The following is a 22,854-nucleotide window of genomic DNA, read 5'->3' on the forward strand; positions in this document are numbered from 1 at the left end:
CATTGTTAAAATTTAAAATGACAAGTTATCAAACCCATTCACAAGGTTGGTTAACTCTGGACACCCCTTACAGAATTAAGTAAGTTATCCTTTAGATTTCTTGATCCACATGTTTTGAATGATCTCCAAAATGCATTTCGAATAGATGCTTTAGTGTCCCTAGAGCAGTTCAGGCAGAGGACAGAGGATTTTTTTATAATGAAGAATGTGTTTGTTTTAGTTGAATGTGTTTTCTGTGTATTGTGTATATTTGTCTTTGTCTGTGCAATATGTGTTGTGCTTTATTATAATTTGTTTCATATTGTATTAGCTTTTTTATGCATTTTATGCAATTGCATATGCAGGGCTCCCTTACAAAGAGAGACACTGGTCTTAATGGTGACTCCCTGATTAAATAAAGGTAAATAAATAATGTGGGAGGCCAATTGAAGTAAACAAATATGAACAGAATATGCAGACAATTTTAAATTACATTCTTCAAAATGACATTGTGCACAGATAATACAGTGAGAGGATTTCCTTTAGTGGTAATCCGCTAAAGTACAATGAAGAATAGGACCTTGTTCCAAGCAGTTTGAGAGGGAACTTACGGAAGATTTTAACGTTGACGGTGCCCTGAGACTCCTTGTCTCCATTTTTGGCAACACACTTGTAGATGCCGGCATTGTCCACATTGGCGTTATAGATCGTGAGAGTGGACGAGGACTCGTCATTGCGGTTCACGAGGATGTCCTGTCGGTTCGGTAGGAGCTTCTCGCCGTTCGGGGCATACCAATCAATGTCCTTTACATCTCCGACAACTGAGGGACGAATAGAGGCAGGGTGGACATGTGAGTAGAGTGCGAATGCACTGTTTATGTGTCTACAGCAGTTCATATGATTGACAACAGAGAAGAATGTGCTGCTTTGCGAGATGTGTCTGAGGTATGCAATATAGCTTTTTTTTTAAGGTTAGCAGGCTTCTCTACTTAGCAAAATAACATCCATCCTAATGCTGTTTAAGTCACCTCTGCAAGATGAAAATCTGTCATGAACATGAGATAAAACCTAAAAAGTATATAACGTAGGCATAATGTCACAACATCTCACTCTTAACAAAGACGTGAATATCCTGACAAACTAGACAGAGTAAACATTGTTTTGGTACAAATGGATTAATACTAGGCCAGCATTCCCTAGGGCTACCTGCTTCAAGGACTCCATGCATTTTTTATTACATATTTGCTCAGATGATGTACTACCTCAAATAAAATAAAAATTACAAATGAAAACTTGAGAAGTTCTATCGCATTCTCCACCATTGATGTTTTGAAAGGGCAAAGCAAAGTCACGTGTCCTGGTTTCTTTCACTCCCTCCTCATTCATAATGGAATAAAGAAGTGTTGAGAAAAACAGTATTTTGCAAACTTTTTTTTACTGCAAAAGAAGTACACAGCTGGCCACAATTATTTTCATTCAAGGGAAACATCATTAAAGTGAGATGGTTTCATCTTTCTACCATGACATGTTGAGCCTCTCTCTTTGCTATTCCACAACAGGACGCTGACCTGCAGCAGTCTGCCAGTAGTGTGTGTGTGTGGGTGTAACAACCACAGTTGCAGGTTAGCATCCCGGGAAGCCCATGCTACTCCATCCATGAGAACTGCTGTAGTACCTGCACTTTATTTGGAATCCTCTGTCCGAATACAGTAGCTAAGTGGGGGTTTGCTGTTGTGGAGGCGATGGTATCTGTACCACACCTACCTTCACAGAGGAAGAATTTGGACTCCCCCATACTGATCTCTCCTTGCATCGGGGTGATCTCCACCTGCAGGGAGGCTGGAAGAGAAAAACACAGTGAGCAGGTCTCAGAACAGTTAAAGTAAACATTTGTTTAGAAAGAGCAGGTCCTAGAGCAGTTGTGCTCAAGGGGAGAACGACTATGACAGGATGACACAGGGGCAAAGCACAGTGAGGCAAGGCAAGACACACATTTTAATGCATCAACAATTTGACTGAACATCTGCTGCTGATCAACCTGAGATGAGCCGTTTCCCACCTTTCACTTTTCCGTATGATGCTGCATTTATGCCGTTATTTGGATTTTATTGACAAACAAGCATTTTATTATTTGCATGACAAAGTCAGAGTTGGTATGCCAAGACAACAAATGGAAACACATAAACCCACATTGTAGGCTTATAGGCCACAGTAGCATGTATTTTTGGACCTCTAGATGTGTAAATTGTCAGAGACTTGGCAAGGTCCCAGCATTGCTAGTGCGCATGTGATATTGGGCTGTGTAAACCGGATGCAACCGGGATATACTCTAGACGGCCCAAGAATCGACGTATGCAAACGTGAGTAGATTTAGTTGAAAACAACGGGCGGACATCTTGGACGCATTCTCCAGTTCTTTTATACCTCAGTGGCAATTACTCAGGGGTCCGGCGACTTGATGATATTTTATTCATTTTTTAACCTTTTAACTAGGCAAATCAATTAAGAACAAATTCTCATTTACAATGACGGCCTACCAAAAGGCCTCCTGCGGGGCCTGGGATTAAAAATATATTAAATAAATATATAGGACAATACACACATCATGACAATGCAGCGAACTGAAAAGACAAGCGACCCAAGGATGTATGTGCTTTGTGGACCTTTAACCGAATTTAACTGGCAGAACTGGTGTTGTATGTGAAAGATTACGGCTACAGTAGATATCTCAGATAGGGGGGAGTGAGGCCTAAGAGGGTTTTTATAAATAAGCGTCAACCAGCGGGTCTTGCGACAGGTACACAGAGATGACCAGTTTACAGTGGAGTATAGAGTGCAGCGATGTGTCCTATAAGGAGCATTGGTGGCAAATCTGATGGCCGAATGGTAAAGAACATCAAGCCGCTCGAGAGCACCCTTACCTGCTGATCTAAAATGGCACCTAAAGCCTCGATTTTCACTCAAGACTAATGAAAGCCACCTAACTGAGGTATCCCAGTGTTCTCTCTTTTTCATCTTTCACAGACTGCACACCCAGGAAGTGTAATTCCATAAATCATAGCATATTCGCTTCCTGAGATGCTACCTAATACATTTCATCTTTCTGCATCAGCTAAAGCAGGTGACACAGATGAGATTTAGAATGTACCGAAGAGAAGCAGCTGGTGTTTGTTCTCTTCTGCTTTGCTGGATAAATTAAAGAGGAATCAACTCCCAACTTGGTGAGAGACAAGAGAGATATACTCAACATTTTCATACCTGAAAGATTTACATAATCTTAACCCTAGGTGTGCCGGGACGACAGCAGAGGACTCTTTCTTCAAAAGTTCTCTGATCTGTCATGGCCTATTTTGGAAATTTTCTCTTCACAAAACAGGTCAGGCACTCTCTCTGCCAAGATCTGTGCCTCAAGAGTGAAGCACAGAGTGCAAAGCCGATACAACATTGAATCCTAATATGAATTTAACATAAGATTTACCATGACTAGGCTGACACTATTCATACATTGTCTCTCTACCAACCCTGATAGATGTCAGGTTGAACCCAGGTGATACTCAGCTCAGCTGCATTCAACTGACCTGATTCTGGGCTGGTACCTCAAACTGGCTGTGCAGCAACCACCAACGCATAAGAGCTAATGCTAAAGCTAATACATAGTCGACTAGGAGGGACACAGCGGTGGCTGTTTGTGCTGTGCTTTTTAAACCCTCCCTCACAGTATGGCAGACTGACAGCGCTGTTAAACTTCAGCTAAAATAACAGGGGAGAACAGACATTAAAGGTGCAATATGCAGAAATGCTCTGCCATTTCATGGTTGCTAAAATTAGAATAGTTAACCTAATTTCAATTTATGTGACAAAATAAGCAATGTAGTGTAGAGAATCATTGTACCATCTAACCCGCTGTGAAATATATTTTCAATAACAGAAAAATATTGTATTTTCAGGTGTTTTAAGCTGGTGTGCAGAACCAAAAGTAAAAGATGCAAAAACACAACTTAAGAACGGAAGCATAGACATAGCGCACATAGAACAGATCTACTGCTTCTCAGACTTACTTTCAATGAGAAGGACAGATCTATAACTGACATTTCTATGTTAATTTGGTCAGGTCATCCAAAAGTTACATATTGCAGCTTTAATGGAAACAAGAAAATACCTTTCCTTGTATCTAACAGAGCCCATTACATTATACATTGTGACATTTGGTAACCCTTTACTCGACACCTAGCCGTCATAAACATGTCATAATATGCTATAACAGTTGACATAACATGTCATAATCTGGTTATAACACTTATGACATATCTAGACCTGTGACGATATTTTATGGCTGGTTATGACACCAACTTAAGAGAATGTCAAAACCCACAAAATCTACCACACAAGGCACAACATTCCATTACACCATAGCCTACTTGTCAACAGTATTTTTATGTTTTATAACATTTTCTGAAATGTACCATATTGAATTATCATTGTAATTGTGCACACATTTATGTCAAACATGCACCTACACCAAATGCTCTGTTGCGGATGACTGAGATGAATGCAGGAGCATATTTCAGGAGCAGGACAAGACACCCTCTTTTTGACAGATATCTGACATAAGGGCATGTACGTGATAGGCCTATCTGGCTTATATGATTCTGATGGGCATAATGCTTCTTGACAGTGTCATAATGTGTAAAAACATTACTTTTGAGAATTCATTACACCAACAAAGGACTTAACTTTCAAACTAAAGTTTGTCAGGGAAAAAACACATTTGAATAAATGTGGGTTTTGACATACTTATGCAGGTGTCATAACAGCCATAAAATAATGCATATCAGGTGTAAAAATATTGTTCATGACAGCGTTATGATCATATTATGACAGGTTATGACACGTTGTCATCTGTTGACATTATGACATGGTTATGAGCGTGTCATATAAAGTGTTATGACACTAGGTGTCAAATAAAGTGTTACCTGACAGGTTTCCAAAATGCCCTTCAGGCTTCTTACTTTGTAATGAATCACTGGACTAGGACTGTCCCCGACTAAAAGAAATCTTGGTCGATCAAGAGTCGTTGGTTCTTTAGACCAATTCATTTGTCAAAATGTTTAAACATGTATTTTTCCATATATTGACACACCCTATGTGTTTTAATCAAATCAACTACATTCACTGAGCTTGTCTGACGCCTTAAGCACACTGTTTGATTAAATAACTAAGACAGACAAGTGACTAGAGGGAGTGCGACCAGCAATTGATTTGATTGTGCCGGGCCGGACTTGCTGCACTGTGTTAAATAAAAAAAGACAAGGAGTGACTGTGTGACAAGCACCCGTTGTTTCGCTCTCCTCCCTGCTACAGCGACCACCACAGAACATCAAAGTGTTTATCGCTCTGTCTGTGTTGCTGAAGCTGCAGCATAATTACAGCCATTTCTGACTGAAAAGCTCTGTTTCCGAAATCCCTTGTTTATGAAAAACATTCCCTAATCCCTCAATCCTTGCTCTCTTTACGTGACACATGAATGCATCGCATGCACGTTACATATAGGGCCTGACCTATAGCAGATCATTATCACATCAATAAATAGGCTATAACAAACTTTTAACACAGACACATAACAGCAAAGTACAGCTGAAGTCAGACGTTTACATACATTTAGGTTGGAGTCGTTAAAACTTGTTTTTCAACCACTCCACAAATACTGTATCTTGTTAACAAACTATAGTTTTGGCAAGTCAGTTAGGACATCTACTTTGTGCATTTTTTATTATTATTATATTTTTTAACCTAGGCAAGTCAGTTAAGAACAAATTCTTATTTTCAATGGCAGCCTAGGAACAGTGGGTTAACTGCCTGTTCAGGGGTAGAACGACAGATTTGTACCTTGACAGCTCGGTGGTTTGAACTTGCAACCTTCCGGTTACTAGTCTAATGCTCTTAGAGCATTAGAAAGTTATTTTTATTTTTCCAACAATTGTTTACAGACAGATTATCTCACTTATAATTCGCTGTATCACAATTCCAGTGGGTCAGAAGTTTACATGCACTAAGTTGACTGTGCCTTTAAACAGCTTGGAAAAATAATTTGAGTCAATTGGAGGTGTACCTGTGGATGTATTTCAAGCCCTACCCTCAAACTCAGTGCCTCTTTGCTTGACATCATGGGAAAAGCAAAATAAATCAGCCAAGACCTCAGAAAAAAATTGTAGATTTCCAAACGCCTGAAGGTACCACGTTCATCTGTACAAACAATAGTATGCAAGTATAAACACCATGGGACCACTCAGCCATCATACCACTCAGGGAGGAGACGCATTCTGTCTCCTAGAGATGAACGTACTTTGGTGCGAAAGGTGCAAATCAATCCCAGAACAACAGCAAAGGACCCTCTGAAGATGCTGGAGGAAACAGGTACAAAAGTATCTATATCCACAGTAAAACGAGTCCTATATCGACATAACCTGAAAGGCCGCTAAGCAAGGAAGAAGCCACTGCTTCAAAACTGCCATAAAAAAAGCCAGACTATGGTTTGGAACTGCACATAGGGACAAAGATTGCACTTTTTGGGGAAATGTCCTCTGGTCTGATGAAACAAAAATAGAACTGTTTGGCCATAATGGCAATCATTATGTTTAGAGGAAAAAGGGGGACGCTTGCAAGCTGAAGGACACCATTCCAACCGTGAAGCACAGGGGGTGGCAGCATCATGTTGTGGAGGTGCTTTGCTGCAGGAGGGACTGGTGCACTTCACAAAATATATAGCATCATGAGGCAGGAAAATTATGTGGATATATTGAAGCAACATCTCAATACATCAGTCAGGAAGTTAAAGCTTGGTTGCAAATGGGTCTTCCAAATGGACAATGACCCCAAGCATACTTCCAAACCTATAGAACATTTGTGGGCAGAACTGAAAAGGTGTGTGCGAGCAAGGAGGCCTACAAACCTGACTCCGTTACACCAGCTCTGTCAGGAGGAATGGACCACAAGCTTGTGGAAGGCTACCTGAAACGTTTGACCCAAGTTAAACAATTTAAAAGGCAGAGGTAGTCATTTTTCCTCTCGCTCATACTGAAAAGCCAATTGTCCCGGTTGATATATTATCGAATAGATATTTGAAAAACACCTTGAGGATTGATTATAAAAAACTTTTTTTCGGCTTTGTCATGACCGCTATTTCCGGTGGATTTCTCAACATAACGTGACCAACAAACAGAGGTATTTTGGGTATAAAAATTAGCTTTATGGAACAAAAGGAACATTTGCTGTCTAACTGGGAGTCTTGTGAGTGAAAACATCCGAAGATCATCAAAGGTAAATGATTAATTTGATTGCTTTTCTGATTTTCGTGACCAAGCTTCCTGCTGCTAGCTGGACATAATGCTATGCTAGGCTATCGATAAACTTATGCAAACGCTTGTCTTGCTTTGGCTGTAAAGCATGATTTCAAAATCTGTGATGACAGGGTGATTAACAAAAGGCTGAGCTGTGTTTCGCTATATTTCACTTATGATTTCATGAATATGAATATTTTCTAGTAATATTTTTTGACCGTTGCGCTATGCTAATTATTAATTGATGACAATTCTCCCGGATCCGAGATGGGTAGTTCCAAGATTAAATACATTTGGCTAAGGTGTATGTAAACTTCCGACTTCAAATGTAGATGTAGAGGACGTGACAAATAATCTCAAAACGGGGGAATGTTTTGTGATTGCTCAGGAGGCAAAGGGAAATTCAGATGTGTGGAATAAATTTAACTAGTTGTGAAAAATAATGGAGATCAAGAAAAAGAAGGTAAGGAGCAAGAGCTGTGTAGATATGTGTGTCAAACGGGTGCTGTGTATAATTTCCCAGATCGTTTGGAGCAATGTAAACAACAATACTTTAACCGTACCAGAGTCTGTTATAAAGTTTTTTTGTTGTTGTTAAGCCTTTATTATAGCAACGACTAAGCTATTTATTCAAGGCTCACTTTATTTTAAAACTAAAATGCTTGATTGTATTTTAAATAATTAATGACTCGTATGCTGTGTGATGACATGAATGAATGATTGATTGATACAGTAGCCTATAAGACTAAACAGGATGCACTCTTATGCCTACAGCTCAATGGTGGTTATACAAGGCTGCTATATTAAGCCTACTAATGATAATGACTTTACTTAGGATCATAGCAATAGTAATAATAACAATAAGAAGGAGATAAAGAAAAAGGAGCGTTATTATTGATTATAGACCTATCACATTGTATGATTTTTAAGTAATTAATTAGCATTTTATTGCATGACATAAGTATTTGATCACCTACCAACCAGTAAGAATTCCAGCTCTCACAGACCTGTTAGTTTTTCTTTAAGAAGCCCTCCTGTTCTCCACTCGTTACCTGTATAAAAGACACCTGTCCACACACTCAATCAAACAGACTCCAACCTCTCCACAATGGCCAAGACCAGGGAGCTGTGTAAGGACATCAGGGATAAAAATGTAGACCTGCACAAGGCTGGGATGGGCTACAGGACAATAGGCAAGCAGCTTGGTAAGAAGGCAACAACTGTTGGTGCAATTATTAGAAAATGGAAGAAGTTCAAGATAACGGTCAGTCACCCTCGGTCTGGGGCTCCATGCAAGATCTCACCTCGTGGGGCATCAATGATCATGAGGAAGGTGAGGGATCAGCCCAGAACTACACAGCAGGACCTGGTCAATGACCTGAAGAGAGCTGGGACCACAGTCTCAAAGAAAACCATTAGTAACACACTACGCCGTTATGGATTAAAATCCTGCAGCGCACGCAAGGTCCCCCTGCTCAAGCCAGCGCATGTCCAGGCCCGTCTGAAGATTGCCAATGATCGTCTGGATGATCCAGAAGAGGAATGGGGGAAGGTCATGTGGTCTGATGAGACAAAAATAGAGCTTTTTGGTCTAAACTCCACTCGCCGTGTTTGGAGGAAGAAGAAGGATGAGTACAACATCATTCTTTGGGGATGCTTTTCTGCAAAGGGGACAGAACGACTGCACCGTATTGAGGGGAGGATGGATGGGGCCATGTATCGCGAGTACTTGGCCAACAACCTCCTTCCCTCAGTAAGAGCATTGAAGATGGGTCGTGGCTGGGTCTTCCAGCATGACAACGACCCGAAACACACAGCCAGGGCAACTAAGGAGTGGCTCCGTAAGAAGCATCTCAAGGTCCTGGAGTGGCCTAGCCAGTCTCCAGACCTGAACCCAATAGAACATCTTAGGAGGGAGCTGAAAGTCCGTATTGCCCAGCAACAGCCCCAAAACCTGAAGGATCTGGAGAAGGTCTGTATGGAGGAGTGGGCCAAAATCCCTGCTGCAGTGTGTGCAAACCTGGTCAAGAGCTACAGGAAACGTATGATCTCTGTAATTGCAAACAAAGGTTTCTGTACCAAATATTAAGTTCTGCAATAAAATGCAAATTAATTACTTAAAAATCATACAATGTGATTTTCTGGATTTTTGTTTTAGATTCAGTCTCTCACAGTTGAAGTGTATCTATGATTTAAAAAATTACAGACCTCTACATGCTTTGAAAGTAGGAAAACCTGCAAAATCGGCAGTGTATCAAATACTTGTTCTCCCCACTGTATATTTGCAGAAAAATCCTGGATTCTGCCATAAACATGATCGGTGCTTTGTAAGATGGAGACATCAGAGGCAGTGAAATTTGAGCTGTCTAAAGCATGTTCGCTGTGCCTGGTATGAGGTACCACACAAGAACAAAAAGAACAGCTCCTATTTCCTCTCTTACCAAGTAGGGCATAGGAGAAACCTCACCACAGATCCCAATTCTGAGGACAAATGTATTTCAGGCCAAGTGGGTAAAAACGCTATTTTTAGTGTTTTATGATTTCAAACTCTGAAGCTTGAAACTCCAGAGTGAATGCGGTAACAGAGTAAAGTTTCTGACCCACGTACACTACCAACTGTCGACACAGCAAAAAGTGAGCTCCTGTGTCCTTGCTGAAAGCACATAGCAAACAAATAAGCACACAAAACATAATGGGGCGGGATATCGATAAGCTTAATTACAAAACACATTTTAAAGACTTCAGCCTCTACTGCTGCTGCCGCTCCTGTTTCTGCCTAAATGTTCTGGCACATAGGGCCCAGAGCAAAGTCCCTGTACACCAAGCAATTCTGCCTATAATTTAATGAAGCGATAATTCTAGCGTTTTATCCTGGATCTGCATTTTTGAACGACGACGGCCTAGGAAAAAACTCCTAACATAATATGCACACAGGCATGGGCTGTACAAGTGTGGTAAAAGCTGATTGCTGGGGCAGGGAGCAGATACAATAAGGCAGTTTATTGGACAGCTGTAAATGTTGAGGAAGCCCCCTGAAGATATCCATATCGGTGAAAAGAGCACACCTGAGACTGCCTATAAAAGTTGCCGTACCAATTTAAATAAAAGCTTATGATTTAAACATGCTGTAAGCCTTCCTCATTTCCATTAAACAATTTCCAATAACTCAAGGTCAATTTGAAATGAGATTTAACTTCAAAAACTAGATATGTTCACCTGCTAATAGCTTGTAATCAAACAGGGCTGTGTCTCCATTCTTAGGAGAATGATGTGGTCAATATGGAAACCAGGACATAGGCTATGTTCCATTTAAAGTATGAAACAGATGCAACTTCTCCATGGTGCTCCTTATATCATGGTGAAAGAGATATTACACTACAGAATGTTACAAACATATCATTCACACACTAGTCATTCCTGTGTACATGTTTCCTTTTTAATTTCATATACATTGGATGACAACCTTACTATAAAGCAAGAACATTAATCTTGGGTACCAAATGAACGCAGGCCATACAGTGAACCTGTAAATTCACATGAGTCCATGTGTGCTTTTGCTCATACCTGTTTATCATCGCACTGAGCATATTTTCCACCGAAGACAGCCATATCAATTCATCATGAAAATAAGTAATCATCAAGGTTTTCACGTGAATCAACTCTGACATAAACAAACTCTTAAGATTTTCACATATCACTGTTCAATTGGCCTTCACCATTCTTTCTGCCCGTCATTCACTTATGGAACATTCGACGCATGCTAAAACAATCAACACAGAAAAGGTGTATGAGAGCAAGAGATGAACAACAATATTCCCGGTTGGGAATAAATGATCGACACTGACATGACATAATGAATGTGGGAGGGGTAGATTTGGTTCATGATACTATGATGTAATTTGGTCTCTAAATTTTTATATTTTCTCTCATATGACCTATTAAGCTTTGCCAGACAGGAGGCTCTGGCAATGTACAAATCAGAGGCAGCAAATCAAGCCTCACAAGACTCGTCTAAAGGCAGCCTGGTACCAGTTTAGTGCCTTAAAAAAAAGGGGTTAAATATGGGTACATTTTTTCCCCAATCATTCCCTGCCATCTCTTAGATCTCTCAGATATAGGACAGACACTTCAAAACAAACAACCAGAGAATTTGCTTCAGCATTGTTTTCAGGTGGGAACGTGGTGCTTTAGAATGCTACGCCAGACAGGCCACGATGCACTGATCAAAGAGCATGGGCAAGATCCTGCGTAGATTTCCCATCACAGGATTAAAAACCCACAGACAAACACACACCCCCGCACATATACAAGCACACACACCCCCCTAGCAAATACATTCTGATGTATGCTAAACTTCATGCACTTCCAAATTGTACATTTAGGTTCTCCTCCCCGGAGGCACTCACTGCTAAATGGACTGAGTCTCCACTTATCTGAATTGGTAATCCCCATTAATTATGAGTAAACACTACTCACTGTCCATATTAGTTCACCAGTACGCCATTATACAGCTAATAGTCGATCCAACACGTGCTGCCGAGTGACCACTGCCAAGTTTGTCTACTTTACACACAGTATTTCTTCTCCTTCAAGTGCACCCGCCCTGCAACATTTCATTTACAGCACACATTTTCCTAAGTAATTTATTTGGCTGGAATAATGGAAAAACTTAGCTTAGAATAGCACTCCCCTTTCAAAATCACTGACTTATGTTAAAAAAGTTGGTCAGAAAACTTGAGGGGCCAAGTAAGGCCCACGGGCCACCAGTTGGGGAACCCTTCTTTAGAAGGAACAAAGTTCTGTGGTGCTGCTAATCTTCAGAACAATCACCTGTCAAAAGATAGCAACAGTGGGCATGTCAGAAACCTTGTGGTCTGTGGTGAAAGAACTCTTCCAGTGCCAGTTTGGGGATGGACTGGAGTTCCAGACTGTGTTTTCCATCGCCACAGTAGAAGTATGCATGCCTAATTTGAGCTTGGCAGCTGGTGAGACAGGCTTCATTACAATAGAACTCCACAACAGCCAGCTGTTGAAGCTTAATATTCCAGTCATGTCCTCACATACACACACATCACTGAAGCTCTCAACACGTCCACACACACGCACTAACAGGTGGGGAAGGGGGGGGGGGGGGTTGAGTCTCTGGCAGGTTACCATAGAAACCAATGAGCTGTGGGCAACTGGTAGGTCAGTGTGGTGGAGGAGAGAACAAAGAGTGGGAAAACTTTTTCATTTATAAAAAAAATTGTGTCAGGTGCCAGGCTGGCAGGAGGCGAGGGCCACGTGGGGTAAAGGGGAAAGGGTTGCCCTCATTAAAAGGGCCTCCCTGGCAGGGCTCGACCCAATAAGATATTTTCCCAACTGTTCCACTTCCACTGTTCCTCTTCAACTAGGTGTGCGGGATGCGCCAACCATGCAGCAGCAACATGTCGTATCCTTGGAAAAGACAAGGGAGAAAAAGGAGCCGGCGTTGACAATAGGTCTGGTAATAGTCTTACCCCGTTGATATCGTCTCACACTGCTTAAAACTGGCACAAAAATTTATTATTTTCCCTACAGGATACATGTTAAAGAAGGGGATTTATAAGCCTTCGGACATGGATTGTGTACAGTATGTGTGCCATTCAGAGGGTGAATGGGCAAGACAAAAGATTTAACTGGGTACGGTAGGTAGTAGGTGCCAGGCGCACCGGTCTGTGGCAAGAACCGCAACAGTGCTGGGTTTTTCACGCTCAACAGTTTCCCGTGTGTATCAAGAATGGTCCACCACCCAAAGGACATCTAGTCAACTTGACACAACTGTGGGAAGAATTGGAGTCAACATGGGCTAGCATCCCTGCGGAACAGCTTCGACACCTTGTAGAGTCCATGCCCCGACGAATTGAGGCTGTTCTTCAGGCAAAAGGGGCTTTTCAAAAGGGTCTTTCTATTGCAAGTTGTAATAGTAGAATGCACAAGGTGCAATTTTGAAATTGCGTAGTGCATCATCAGTTTTCCTCTTGTTATGTCAGTCAATTAATACCTTAGAGAGCCATCTATAACTTGTCAGAAATGTCCAGATCAACTAGCCCATGTCAGCTAAAGGTTTTAGCTATGCTTTTAAGCCCATAGATTTGTTGTAATGTTCGACTCGTTCAAATATCACATGAATACACATTAGACATGGCAAAATGTATAGAATTGCAGGAAATTAGTTCAAACCTGTAACATTTTCTCTCCGCCAACAAGAGGGGTGTGAACAGTTTGTGTCATGAACAGTGCTTATGTCCATAGAAATAGACGTGGTGGACGGGATGTTCCCCGATGCTGGAAGGGGGGCCTGAGTGAAAAAGTTGATCATCGGAAAGAACACTGACCGCGATATAAACGGTCAAGCTCATAAGGCAGCTATGCATTTCTCCACTTGTACACTGTGTGAGTGTAGCTGGCACTATCGCTATACTATTCCATTATAGACAGGATAATGAGGAGGAGAGGCACTATAGCCACAGATACAGCCAGCGATTCCCAACCATCCATCCACTCACATCTCTTGATAATTGCATTCTAGGGCCCTCCTATTATCACCCTCTGAGCTCCCACAATGCAAATCTGTCTGGAGTTTTGTTTTTCCTCTTTTCATTTAACAGGAATAAGTCACCACAATGGAGGGACTGCCACAATTCTGTCTTCGGTGCAATTACTAGTGCGCTCAAACTTTGTGTTATACTTGGCCCATCCAGACTACTTTCAGGCACCGTCAAGCCTGACTAACTGCATCAAAGGCAAGAGCTGGTGGAGAGATAAAGCGCACCAATGGCAATCGCTTTCCCCTGTCAAAGGAGGCCCGCACAATTACAGCATGAGAAATGGAGGGGATCAATGAAGGCGAGGGGGAGCGATGACCATCATGCATTATTGCACCTTAATGAATATGCCAATAAATACAATTGTGAAAATGAGCATTTTCAAACTAAACTAATTGTTATGGATGTGCGCAGGTTCTCTCTGAGGTCAACGAAAAGGACCTTTTCAAAAAGGTTTTCACTAAACTTTATAATGCGCACCCACACACACACAGAAACAGAGTCCACAATAATAAATAAATCGAGGAGATGGAACCAGTGTGTTTCTAATGGCAGATATGTGGTTTAATGAATCAGTAACAGGTCTAAATGGATTATAATACAGTAAAATATAATCCATGTCACTGAAACAACACTTCCTTTAAACAACGGTTGAATATAGCGTCTCCTCTGTACCCCTGAAACAATTCCCACCAACGCCTTTGAGGGCTTAAATATCCACTTGTTGTTTAGGAGAAGGCATTTGAACTTTAAACCAGTGATCAGAGGCCAGTTTCACCCAAGGGGAACATAAATCAGAGGGTGATCTGAGGGGTTGTTTTTGACCTTATCCCACCATCAGTGCTCTGTGTGTGGGTGGCATGTGTCAGTCAGCCACTGGGGCAGAAAGGATAGAGGAGCTACTGGAAAGGGGGCAGAGAGCCAGGGACCCTCGGGGTTCCCCGACACTGACGAGTCACAGTGGACGCATCAGCAACTCAGAGATAAAGAGTCTCTCTGAAGAGAGCCAAAAACTCTTCTCACTTGATGGAGATAGGCTTTCCGCCACGTTGGAGGAGCACAGAGATAAAGGTGATGGCAGTGGGAGGTGGTGGGAAGTGGGGGGTGAGGAGTGGCTGGAGGCACAGCGTTCTGATCTGGGCTGTAGAGAGAGAGGGAGAGATGGGGGTGCCAAGGGAAGAGGCGGGTCGAGTGAGAGCGAAAAGAGACCGATTCATTGTGACATTTCTGTCTGTTTGAATGCACGTCAGGTTTTGATGCAATTTCGGATGAGTTGAGAGGCCCAGGGTTGACCAAGAAACTAACAATCAGATGTAATAAATGAATCCAAGGCTACTGGAGAAAAGAAAAGGAGAGCAAAAATTGTGTAGCACTCGAATGACTAATCTGTCGAGAATGCACTTAAAACTCCTGGGTTGCACAACAACCACAAAATGGGTTGCAAATGAATAACGCAAAAGCAATTGGAGCTAACGATGGCATCCACTTCAGTCATTGAATCAAGCTGAAACCAGCACTTCTAATTTGAGGTCAATGCCCTTGTCTCATTAACATGCCTAATAGTCATTATGCCGGCTTTGGGAAGCAGCGATTATAAACGGCAAATTGTTCTCCCCCCCCATCCCCCCTTCTTTCTAGTGCACATCATTGACATATCATTACCACACGTGCAATGGCAATATTGTCCTTCAAAGCATCAAAAAACGTTCTGGGTGACCAACATTTCAGGGATCCAAATGTATGCTTCCTCTCGTCCTAATTAAGACATTTATTTACTCTCTCTCGCTCTCTCACAATATCTTTTAATAAGTCCTCTCCTCCCAAATTACTGCCTCCGTAATATTAGCATTAATGATCATGATTTCTGCAGTTTTCCCTCTCCGCTCAATGGAAGTGTGTCTTCCTTCCACTGACACGAGTCTGGGGATCCTGTGGGATTCTAATTGCAGAGAGTTGGGGAGATTTAGGTGGTTGAACTCAGACACTGGCGCTAGTTAGCAACGTCAAGCTCTGTCTGTGTGAGGTATGGTTCTGTCAATAACACAGCACTAGCACATTTTCCCACAGCAGTTTAAATAGTAAATGACTTAAACAAATGAACCTAAGTGTTGTTTTCTTCTTCAACAGTGCAACAACCCCGGTTTCAAACTCAGAGTTTAGGTGAGCGCTTAGCATTTCCTGCTAGCTTGATAGTGTGGTTTATGTAGCCGAGGCAAGGGGAGCTTTTCCTCCTTCCTGATAACTCAAGATATAGATAATGACATTGTGAGAATAGTTAATTAACACAGTACCAGAGAGATTGTTTGTGTGGATAAAGATGTGGAGGGGGAGAAGCTGTGGAACCAGATTAATAGGGAATTCTCGGTATGGGGCCCCCACATAGGGGGCCATAATTAGGGTTAATTGACTCGTTATTGAAAGTCATTGAGACTGGTGGCCAGAATGCCAAAATTGAGAAAAAGGTTAATCCAAAGCAGGTTTCCCCTGAAGGTTGCTTAAAATAACCTGTTTTTCCCCCTCCCCTCTCCCTGGGCCCCCTCGGCCATTTTTCAACCTGCGACCTACATGGCATTCTACATAGGAAGCGATTTGGAGCTAAACCTGAATTTTTAGAAATGTTTTGTTGTTGCCCTTTTTCTCCCCAATTTCGTGGTTTCTCCCCAATTTCATCCAGCTTTTGATCTTCACAAGACAACTGAGTAGCATTGCATTGGCTACAAATGAGTTTATAGTTTCCGCCGCACACAGACAGGGTAACAGAATCTCCTCTTCAAATCATAAATGTTTTGATTGAAGTGTTAATCCCAAATCGGTTAACAATAACCAGAATATAGAGACTGGCTTTCAACTCTGCGTCTTTCAATACAACAAGAATTAGCATTCCAACATGGGGCAGAACGAGACCAACTAATGACCTGAAGCTTCTTGTAGTTGGCTCAATCGACAAAGTTACATTTTACTTCCTGGAAGCCCTCAGACTAAAGCGGATTGTTCCTTTTGATGAGAGGACTATAAAATCGGGCCTTTAAGTTTTGTACTTGTTACAGCCAAGAGAGTGATGGTACAGGCGGTAATCCAGACAAAGTGGCAGTGAACAAGTGAAGGACTCTGGCATTACACAGGCTTAGGGCTGACACGTCTCCTACAGCTTGATTAGGACCTGACAGCCAAGGGCCGTCTGGAAGCTTGCAGGGAAGTATGCCAAGCAGTACGTACAGAATGCTGCTAGCCCACCCACTCCGATATGTTGAAGGCCTACTTTCTGAGTTGTGTTTGAAACATTGAAGACACAGTATAACCCTACAGTAGCTAACAAACAAAAAATGCTCTGTGCTGGGTTAGTGGAATAGCCTTCAGAAAGTATTCACATGCATTGACATTTACAAATGAATAAAGAATTAAAAGGCTGAAATATCTTGAGTCAATAATTATTCAACCCCTTTGTTACGGCAAGCCTAAATAAGTTTAGCAGTAAATATTTGCTTAACAAGACACTTAAGAAGTTGCATGAACTCCGTGTGCAATAATAGGGTTTAACATTATTTTTTATTGTCGTCACAAACCTTATCTCTGTACCCCACACATAAAATTATCTGTAAGGTTCCTCAGTCGAACAGTGAATTTCAAACAGATTCAACCAAAGACCAGGGAGGTTTTCCAACGCTTCGCAAAGAAGGGCATCTATTGGTAGAAGGGTAAAAATAGAAAAAGCAGACATTGAATATCCCTTTGAGCATGTTGAAGTTATTAATTATACTTTGGATGGTGTATCAATACACCCAGTCACTACAAAGATACAGGTGTCCTTCCTAACTCATTTGCCGGAGAGGGAAAAAAACACTCAGGGATTTCACCATGAGGCCAATGGTGACTTTAAAACAGAGTTTAATGGCTGTGATAGGAGAAAACTGAAGATGGATCAACATTCTACGCAGTAATGCCACAATACTTACCTAATTGACAGAGTGAAAAGAAGGAAGCCTGTACAGAATAAAAATATTCTAAAACATGCATCCTGTTTGCAACAAGGCACTAAAGTAATACTGCAATAGTGGTAGTAATACTACCACTCTCCATATTTTTAAGCATAGTGGTGGATGCATCTTGTTATGGGTAAGCTTGTAATCGTACAGGACTGGGGAGTTTTTCAGGATAAAAAATAAACGAGTGGAGCTAAGCACAGGCACAATCCTAGAGGAAAACCTGGTTCAGTCCACTTCCACCAGACACTGGGAGATGAATTCACCTTTCAGCAGGACAATAACCTAAAACACAAGGCTAAATCTACACTGGAGTTGCTTACCAAGAAGACAGTGAATGTTCCTGAAAATCTATGGCAAGACCTGAAAATGGTTGTCTAGCAATGATCAACAACCAATTTGACAGACCTTGAAGAATTTTGTGCACGGAAATATCTCAACCTGGAACCCAAACTATTGCCCCGTGGGCCTCTGGTCAGGGGTCTCTCACCTTGTAATGGGTGGAAAGCATGTGAGGGGAATACCATATGTCAAGGTCAGCTGAGAGAAAAAATGAAACTCCACTCAAGACGAAGCCATGAGGGATTGCTACGTGCTTATCTTAAAGGTCCCCATATCCATGGAGGAAACTCCCAAGGAGACAAGGAAAAACACATTTGGAGACATATTTATTATGATGGGTGGTATGTACAGGGGAAAATGGTGACAGGGCCTGAATCCTAAGCGCTGTATGACCCTGGGGTTGGGCCAAGGCAACTAGCAAAGCCATCAGTTTCTCTTTTCCCCTCGTGTGACGAGGCATTAGGCTCCTGAAGGAGCCTCAACTCCACAATCTTCATATCTCTTTCTAAATTATAGTATGCTCATTGTAGACATACTGTGCAAGTTTCATCTTCATATCTCTTTCTAAATTATAGTATGCTCATTGTAGACATACTGTGCAAGTTTCATCTTCATATCTCTTTCTAAATTATAGCATGCTCATTGTAGACATACTGTGCAAGTTTCATCTTCATATCTCTTTCTAAATTATAGTATGCTCATTGTAGACATACTGTGCAAGTTTCATCTTCATATCTCTTTCTAAATTATAGTATGCACATTGTAGACATACTGTGCAAGTTTCATCTTCACAGCCATTCTAAAAAATACAAACGACTGAAATGAGGAGCTTAATTTTTTTTAACCTTTTACCTAGGTATTATGTTAACAAAATAAACATCTATTCCAAAATCTACTGGGGAAAAGGGAAAAGACCCACCTTTAAAAATTATCAGTACTAAAACCCCAATAAAGTAAAAAAACATTTAAAAAAAAGTCTGTCTCCTTAAATTAAGTCACACAGAATCCGTTACCTTGTCGATGCCCAGCTAATTAAAAAGACTCCTGCACCAGTGCACATCTTTTGATGTTGGCCAGCTTATCGAATACTGATGCCCCTCTCCTCCGTAGGGCTTTACGGATCCAAATCAGAGCCCAATGGAGATTCACACCAAAGCCTGATATAGCCTACTCAAACTCAATTTCACATGTTTTTTTTTGCCTTAGTCTGAAGACATGCAAATGGACTGTAGGTACAGCATCTGCTTCTTAAACCTAGAATTATATACTAATGCATTGGACCTAACACAGTTAACTAAATGTAAAGGAAAAGCATCAGCTAACTCTTCCAGTGATCCTCAAACATGCATTGCAAATAGTGAAGCTTCCATTCTTTAAACTGTTCATGCATTAACAATTGACTGATGGTAAATGCTGGCGTTCATCTGGTTTGACATGAGGTCACTGACTTTTAACAGAGGACCAATGTCAAAGCCTTATTCAATACAAGGGCACTTAACAGATGCAATGTGTGCTAGAACAGGTTGTTGGGTCTAAGCGTTTTAACAATGGCCTAGGTGGAACAAAATGCAGGACAGAAGGCGATCCAAGAGCCTGAGAACACGGCCATGCTGAGCAACAGGGGAGGGGGGAGTCTGGTGACGCCAGCAACTCTGAAGTGACTGTTCACTTTGAAAAGAGTCTCTGAATGTCCTGTAAGGGTGAAGTCAGAAAGAAACATGCCATTGTGAAAGTCAATTATGGCTCTTGGTTAAACATGTTTTGCAGTGACCCCTTTATTTTATAACTTCCAAGAGATGTTAATCAATGGGTAAATATCATTGCTTCCAACACCACTGTGGCTCACTACATGCCCCAACTTGCCATACCAAACATTTCAAGAAAGAAAACTAGAAACAGTGTACATAGTGAACTTGAGATGGCACATTGAATTGCTGATGTAAGAGCTGCAGGCCATCCATATGACCCTAACTGAGGTACTCTGGTCCTGGAGTTCAATGGTGTCAGCATTCGGAATGTCACCTCATCAGTAACACTGCCCAGAGTGTGTGCATGTCCCCTCTGTCTTTTCCCCTGCACTTTCTCTTTCACTCTCACCAATTCTCTCTCTTTCGCATTCTCTCTCTGGAACAGGGAGTGTCTGTGTGAGTGAACAAAATCTCAGGCCTGCACTCTAATTAACTAATGAACAAATGGACTCCCAACCCCCCTCCCTGGTTGGCTGGACATGCCCTGTGCCCTTATTAGAATTCCATGTTCAAACCAGGGACACAGAGTTCCCCACAGTCACAGCCTTTCGTTCCTGTGACGGCTATGCCCGGCAGAGGTTGAGTTTGGCCAGGCTGGCACCTCCTGGGGCTTGTTCCCATCTTTCCCTCAGGCTTGTTCCTCAGGAGATTTATTTGCCTCCAAGAGAGCACATTATATATGCGTAATTGAATATGTTGAGATTTTATGTAAATCTTGCTAAGGGCCAAGAATAGTCCTATAATCATGTTTGTAGTTAAACCCTCCATCTGTCTATTTGACCAAGATGAGACCATTTCTTCCCTCTGCAGCCACATCACATGCTTGAGTGTGGACTTGAGAGAAGAAGTATGTTATGAGAATCAACTAAATCTAAGTGCATCTGGCTGACTTGAGCTGGCTTTCTGTGTGTGTTCAGGGGAGCAGTGATAACCCATGAAAGGCCCAATGAAGCAGTTTTTATATCAATATCAAGTAATTTGTGCGTAACAATTAAGTACCTTACCGTAATAGATTTCCATTCAAATGCTAGGACTGTCTGGGAGTGGTCTGTGTGGGGAGGGGAATACCAACAAAAAAAACTTATTGGCAGAAGTTTTGGAACTCACCTTGTTATTGGCCAATTAAAAAGGTCCAGTGCAGACCAAATGATTGGTTTTCTGTGTTTTATATCATATCGTACAACAGCTGATGGAACTTACACTGTACAAATTTGATCAGTGTTATTTCCTGATAGTTGCTGTTTGAAAATGCAATCTTTAACCGGATCTTCTTCAATCAGCCTGATTGCATGGGCAGGAGTTTTGGCTTGCCTGGTAACATCCCCAAGTGGTAGATTGGTTAATAGACCAATAATAAAAAGGGTTCCAAACCTATACCAATAACAGGTAGTTTTTCCAGTTTCCCCCTCCCCACTCAGACCACTCCAGGTCCTAACAAAATTCTTGATTAAGAAATAGTTTTTTTTTATATAAAAATGTATTAAAGGTACTTAATCAGAAATTATTTGATATAAAAAAACAGCTACATTGGGCCTATAACAAATTTACAACATGGGGATATCATGGAAAGACAAAACTTCCGCCCATGCAAACGTACTGATTAGAAGGTCTTGTGTAGATTGTATTTTCAACCAGCAAATTTTAGTGTTAGTTCATCAGCTGTTGTACAATACGATATTAATATTTTTATTGCACTGGGACTTTAAGTATCCTCCAAATCTTTGTGCCGAGGTCTTTGTGTTCCACCAGGAATATAACATGAGTGAGACAAATTACGCTAATACAAAAGTGTGAACTGGTAGCACCACTTTGGCCTGAGTGTTTACCGATTCACATGCAAGGGGACCTCTCGGTTAAAATGTTTCCAAGCGTGATAAGAGGCTGGGGGAGACACTGTTGTGTTATCCTTCATGGGCCAGCAATCTCATCCAAATGTTGACAGTGGCTAAATGATCTGAGCGGCTGTCTCGGCAGCGAGTGGCTAAGGTAAACTCGCTGCAATTGAGGAAGTTGTGCTGTGAGTGCAAGGCCTGCATAAAAGAAGCTCAATTTACAGTTTGTCATCACGAGCCCTTCAAGAGGGTATCTATTGCAGCCCGGCACAGCGTGAACATGGAAGTAGCACCAGAGCATGGCTAGTTCTTTGAAGAAAACCTCTTCCCTTCACATGTGAACCAAAGCATCCCTAGATACAGAGGCAACTCTGTCAGAAACTGAGAGTTCTTCTTTGACATAATCGATTTGGAGATCTGCAGGCAACCTTATGCACAGTTTTGCTGACACTAGGTACCAAGAGATAATGTTCTTCTGTAATGTCCTGGAGAACTGCCATTTGAAAGTCGATTCTATCCAAACCATTAATACCAATGTGGTAACCTGTAATTCCAATACAAAACCTGGGCGGTGCGGTGAATTGACTCTTCCGTATGAGCATTCTATCAATGGGGGAGTAATCAGACAGTTCATGAAGGAGGGGCGGGGGGGTGGGGATAAACTGTAAGAAGGGTCTTTATCTATTCATCTTCTTTCTCCCAGGCAGGAAAGCCCTCCTCGGGAGAAGATTTCTCCATTATCAGCCCGATAGATCCATGTGCCGATGGCCTCCTCTTTAAGGTTGACCTTTCGGGTCTAGGAGCCTTTTTCTCTTTCCTTTGTTGCCTAGCAACATGCCATACAGTGCAATGGTTGCTGTGCGTGAGGGGTATGTCAAATTGAGTATTGATGGGAGGTATCTCAAAGATAGGGGAGGGAGAAATAGAGGATTGCGCCTACTTCTCTCCAAGGAGAATTATGAAACCAGCTCCAGGACTAATCTCCTCAAGTCTCTGATGTGTTCATTAGACATAGAAAATGACTTTAGTTTTGAAAAATGGGAGCTGCTCTTATAGACGGTGCCAAATGT

The 22,854-nt window shown here is 41.7% G+C and overlaps 1 protein-coding gene across 15 annotated transcripts in view; it reads right to left on the reverse strand.

The window, feature by feature from the left end:
* The window catches only part of LOC109892854 (neural cell adhesion molecule 1), a 291,531-nt gene that overhangs the window by 82,728 nt on the left and 185,949 nt on the right, over nucleotides 1-22,854 (reverse strand). For all 15 annotated transcript variants that reach the window (XM_020485676.2, XM_031826752.1, XM_020485677.2 and 12 more), the window contains exons 2-3: nucleotides 1,744-1,818; nucleotides 591-800 (exon numbers count right to left, since the gene is read on the reverse strand). In XM_020485676.2, coding sequence (XP_020341265.2) covers nucleotides 591-800; nucleotides 1,744-1,818 — 285 coding nt within the window. The remainder of the gene's footprint in view (nucleotides 1-590; nucleotides 801-1,743; nucleotides 1,819-22,854) is intronic.

This window comes from Oncorhynchus kisutch, linkage group LG6 (assembly GCF_002021735.2).
Source record: "Oncorhynchus kisutch isolate 150728-3 linkage group LG6, Okis_V2, whole genome shotgun sequence".
Classification (NCBI taxonomy): Eukaryota; Metazoa; Chordata; class Actinopteri; order Salmoniformes; family Salmonidae; genus Oncorhynchus; species Oncorhynchus kisutch.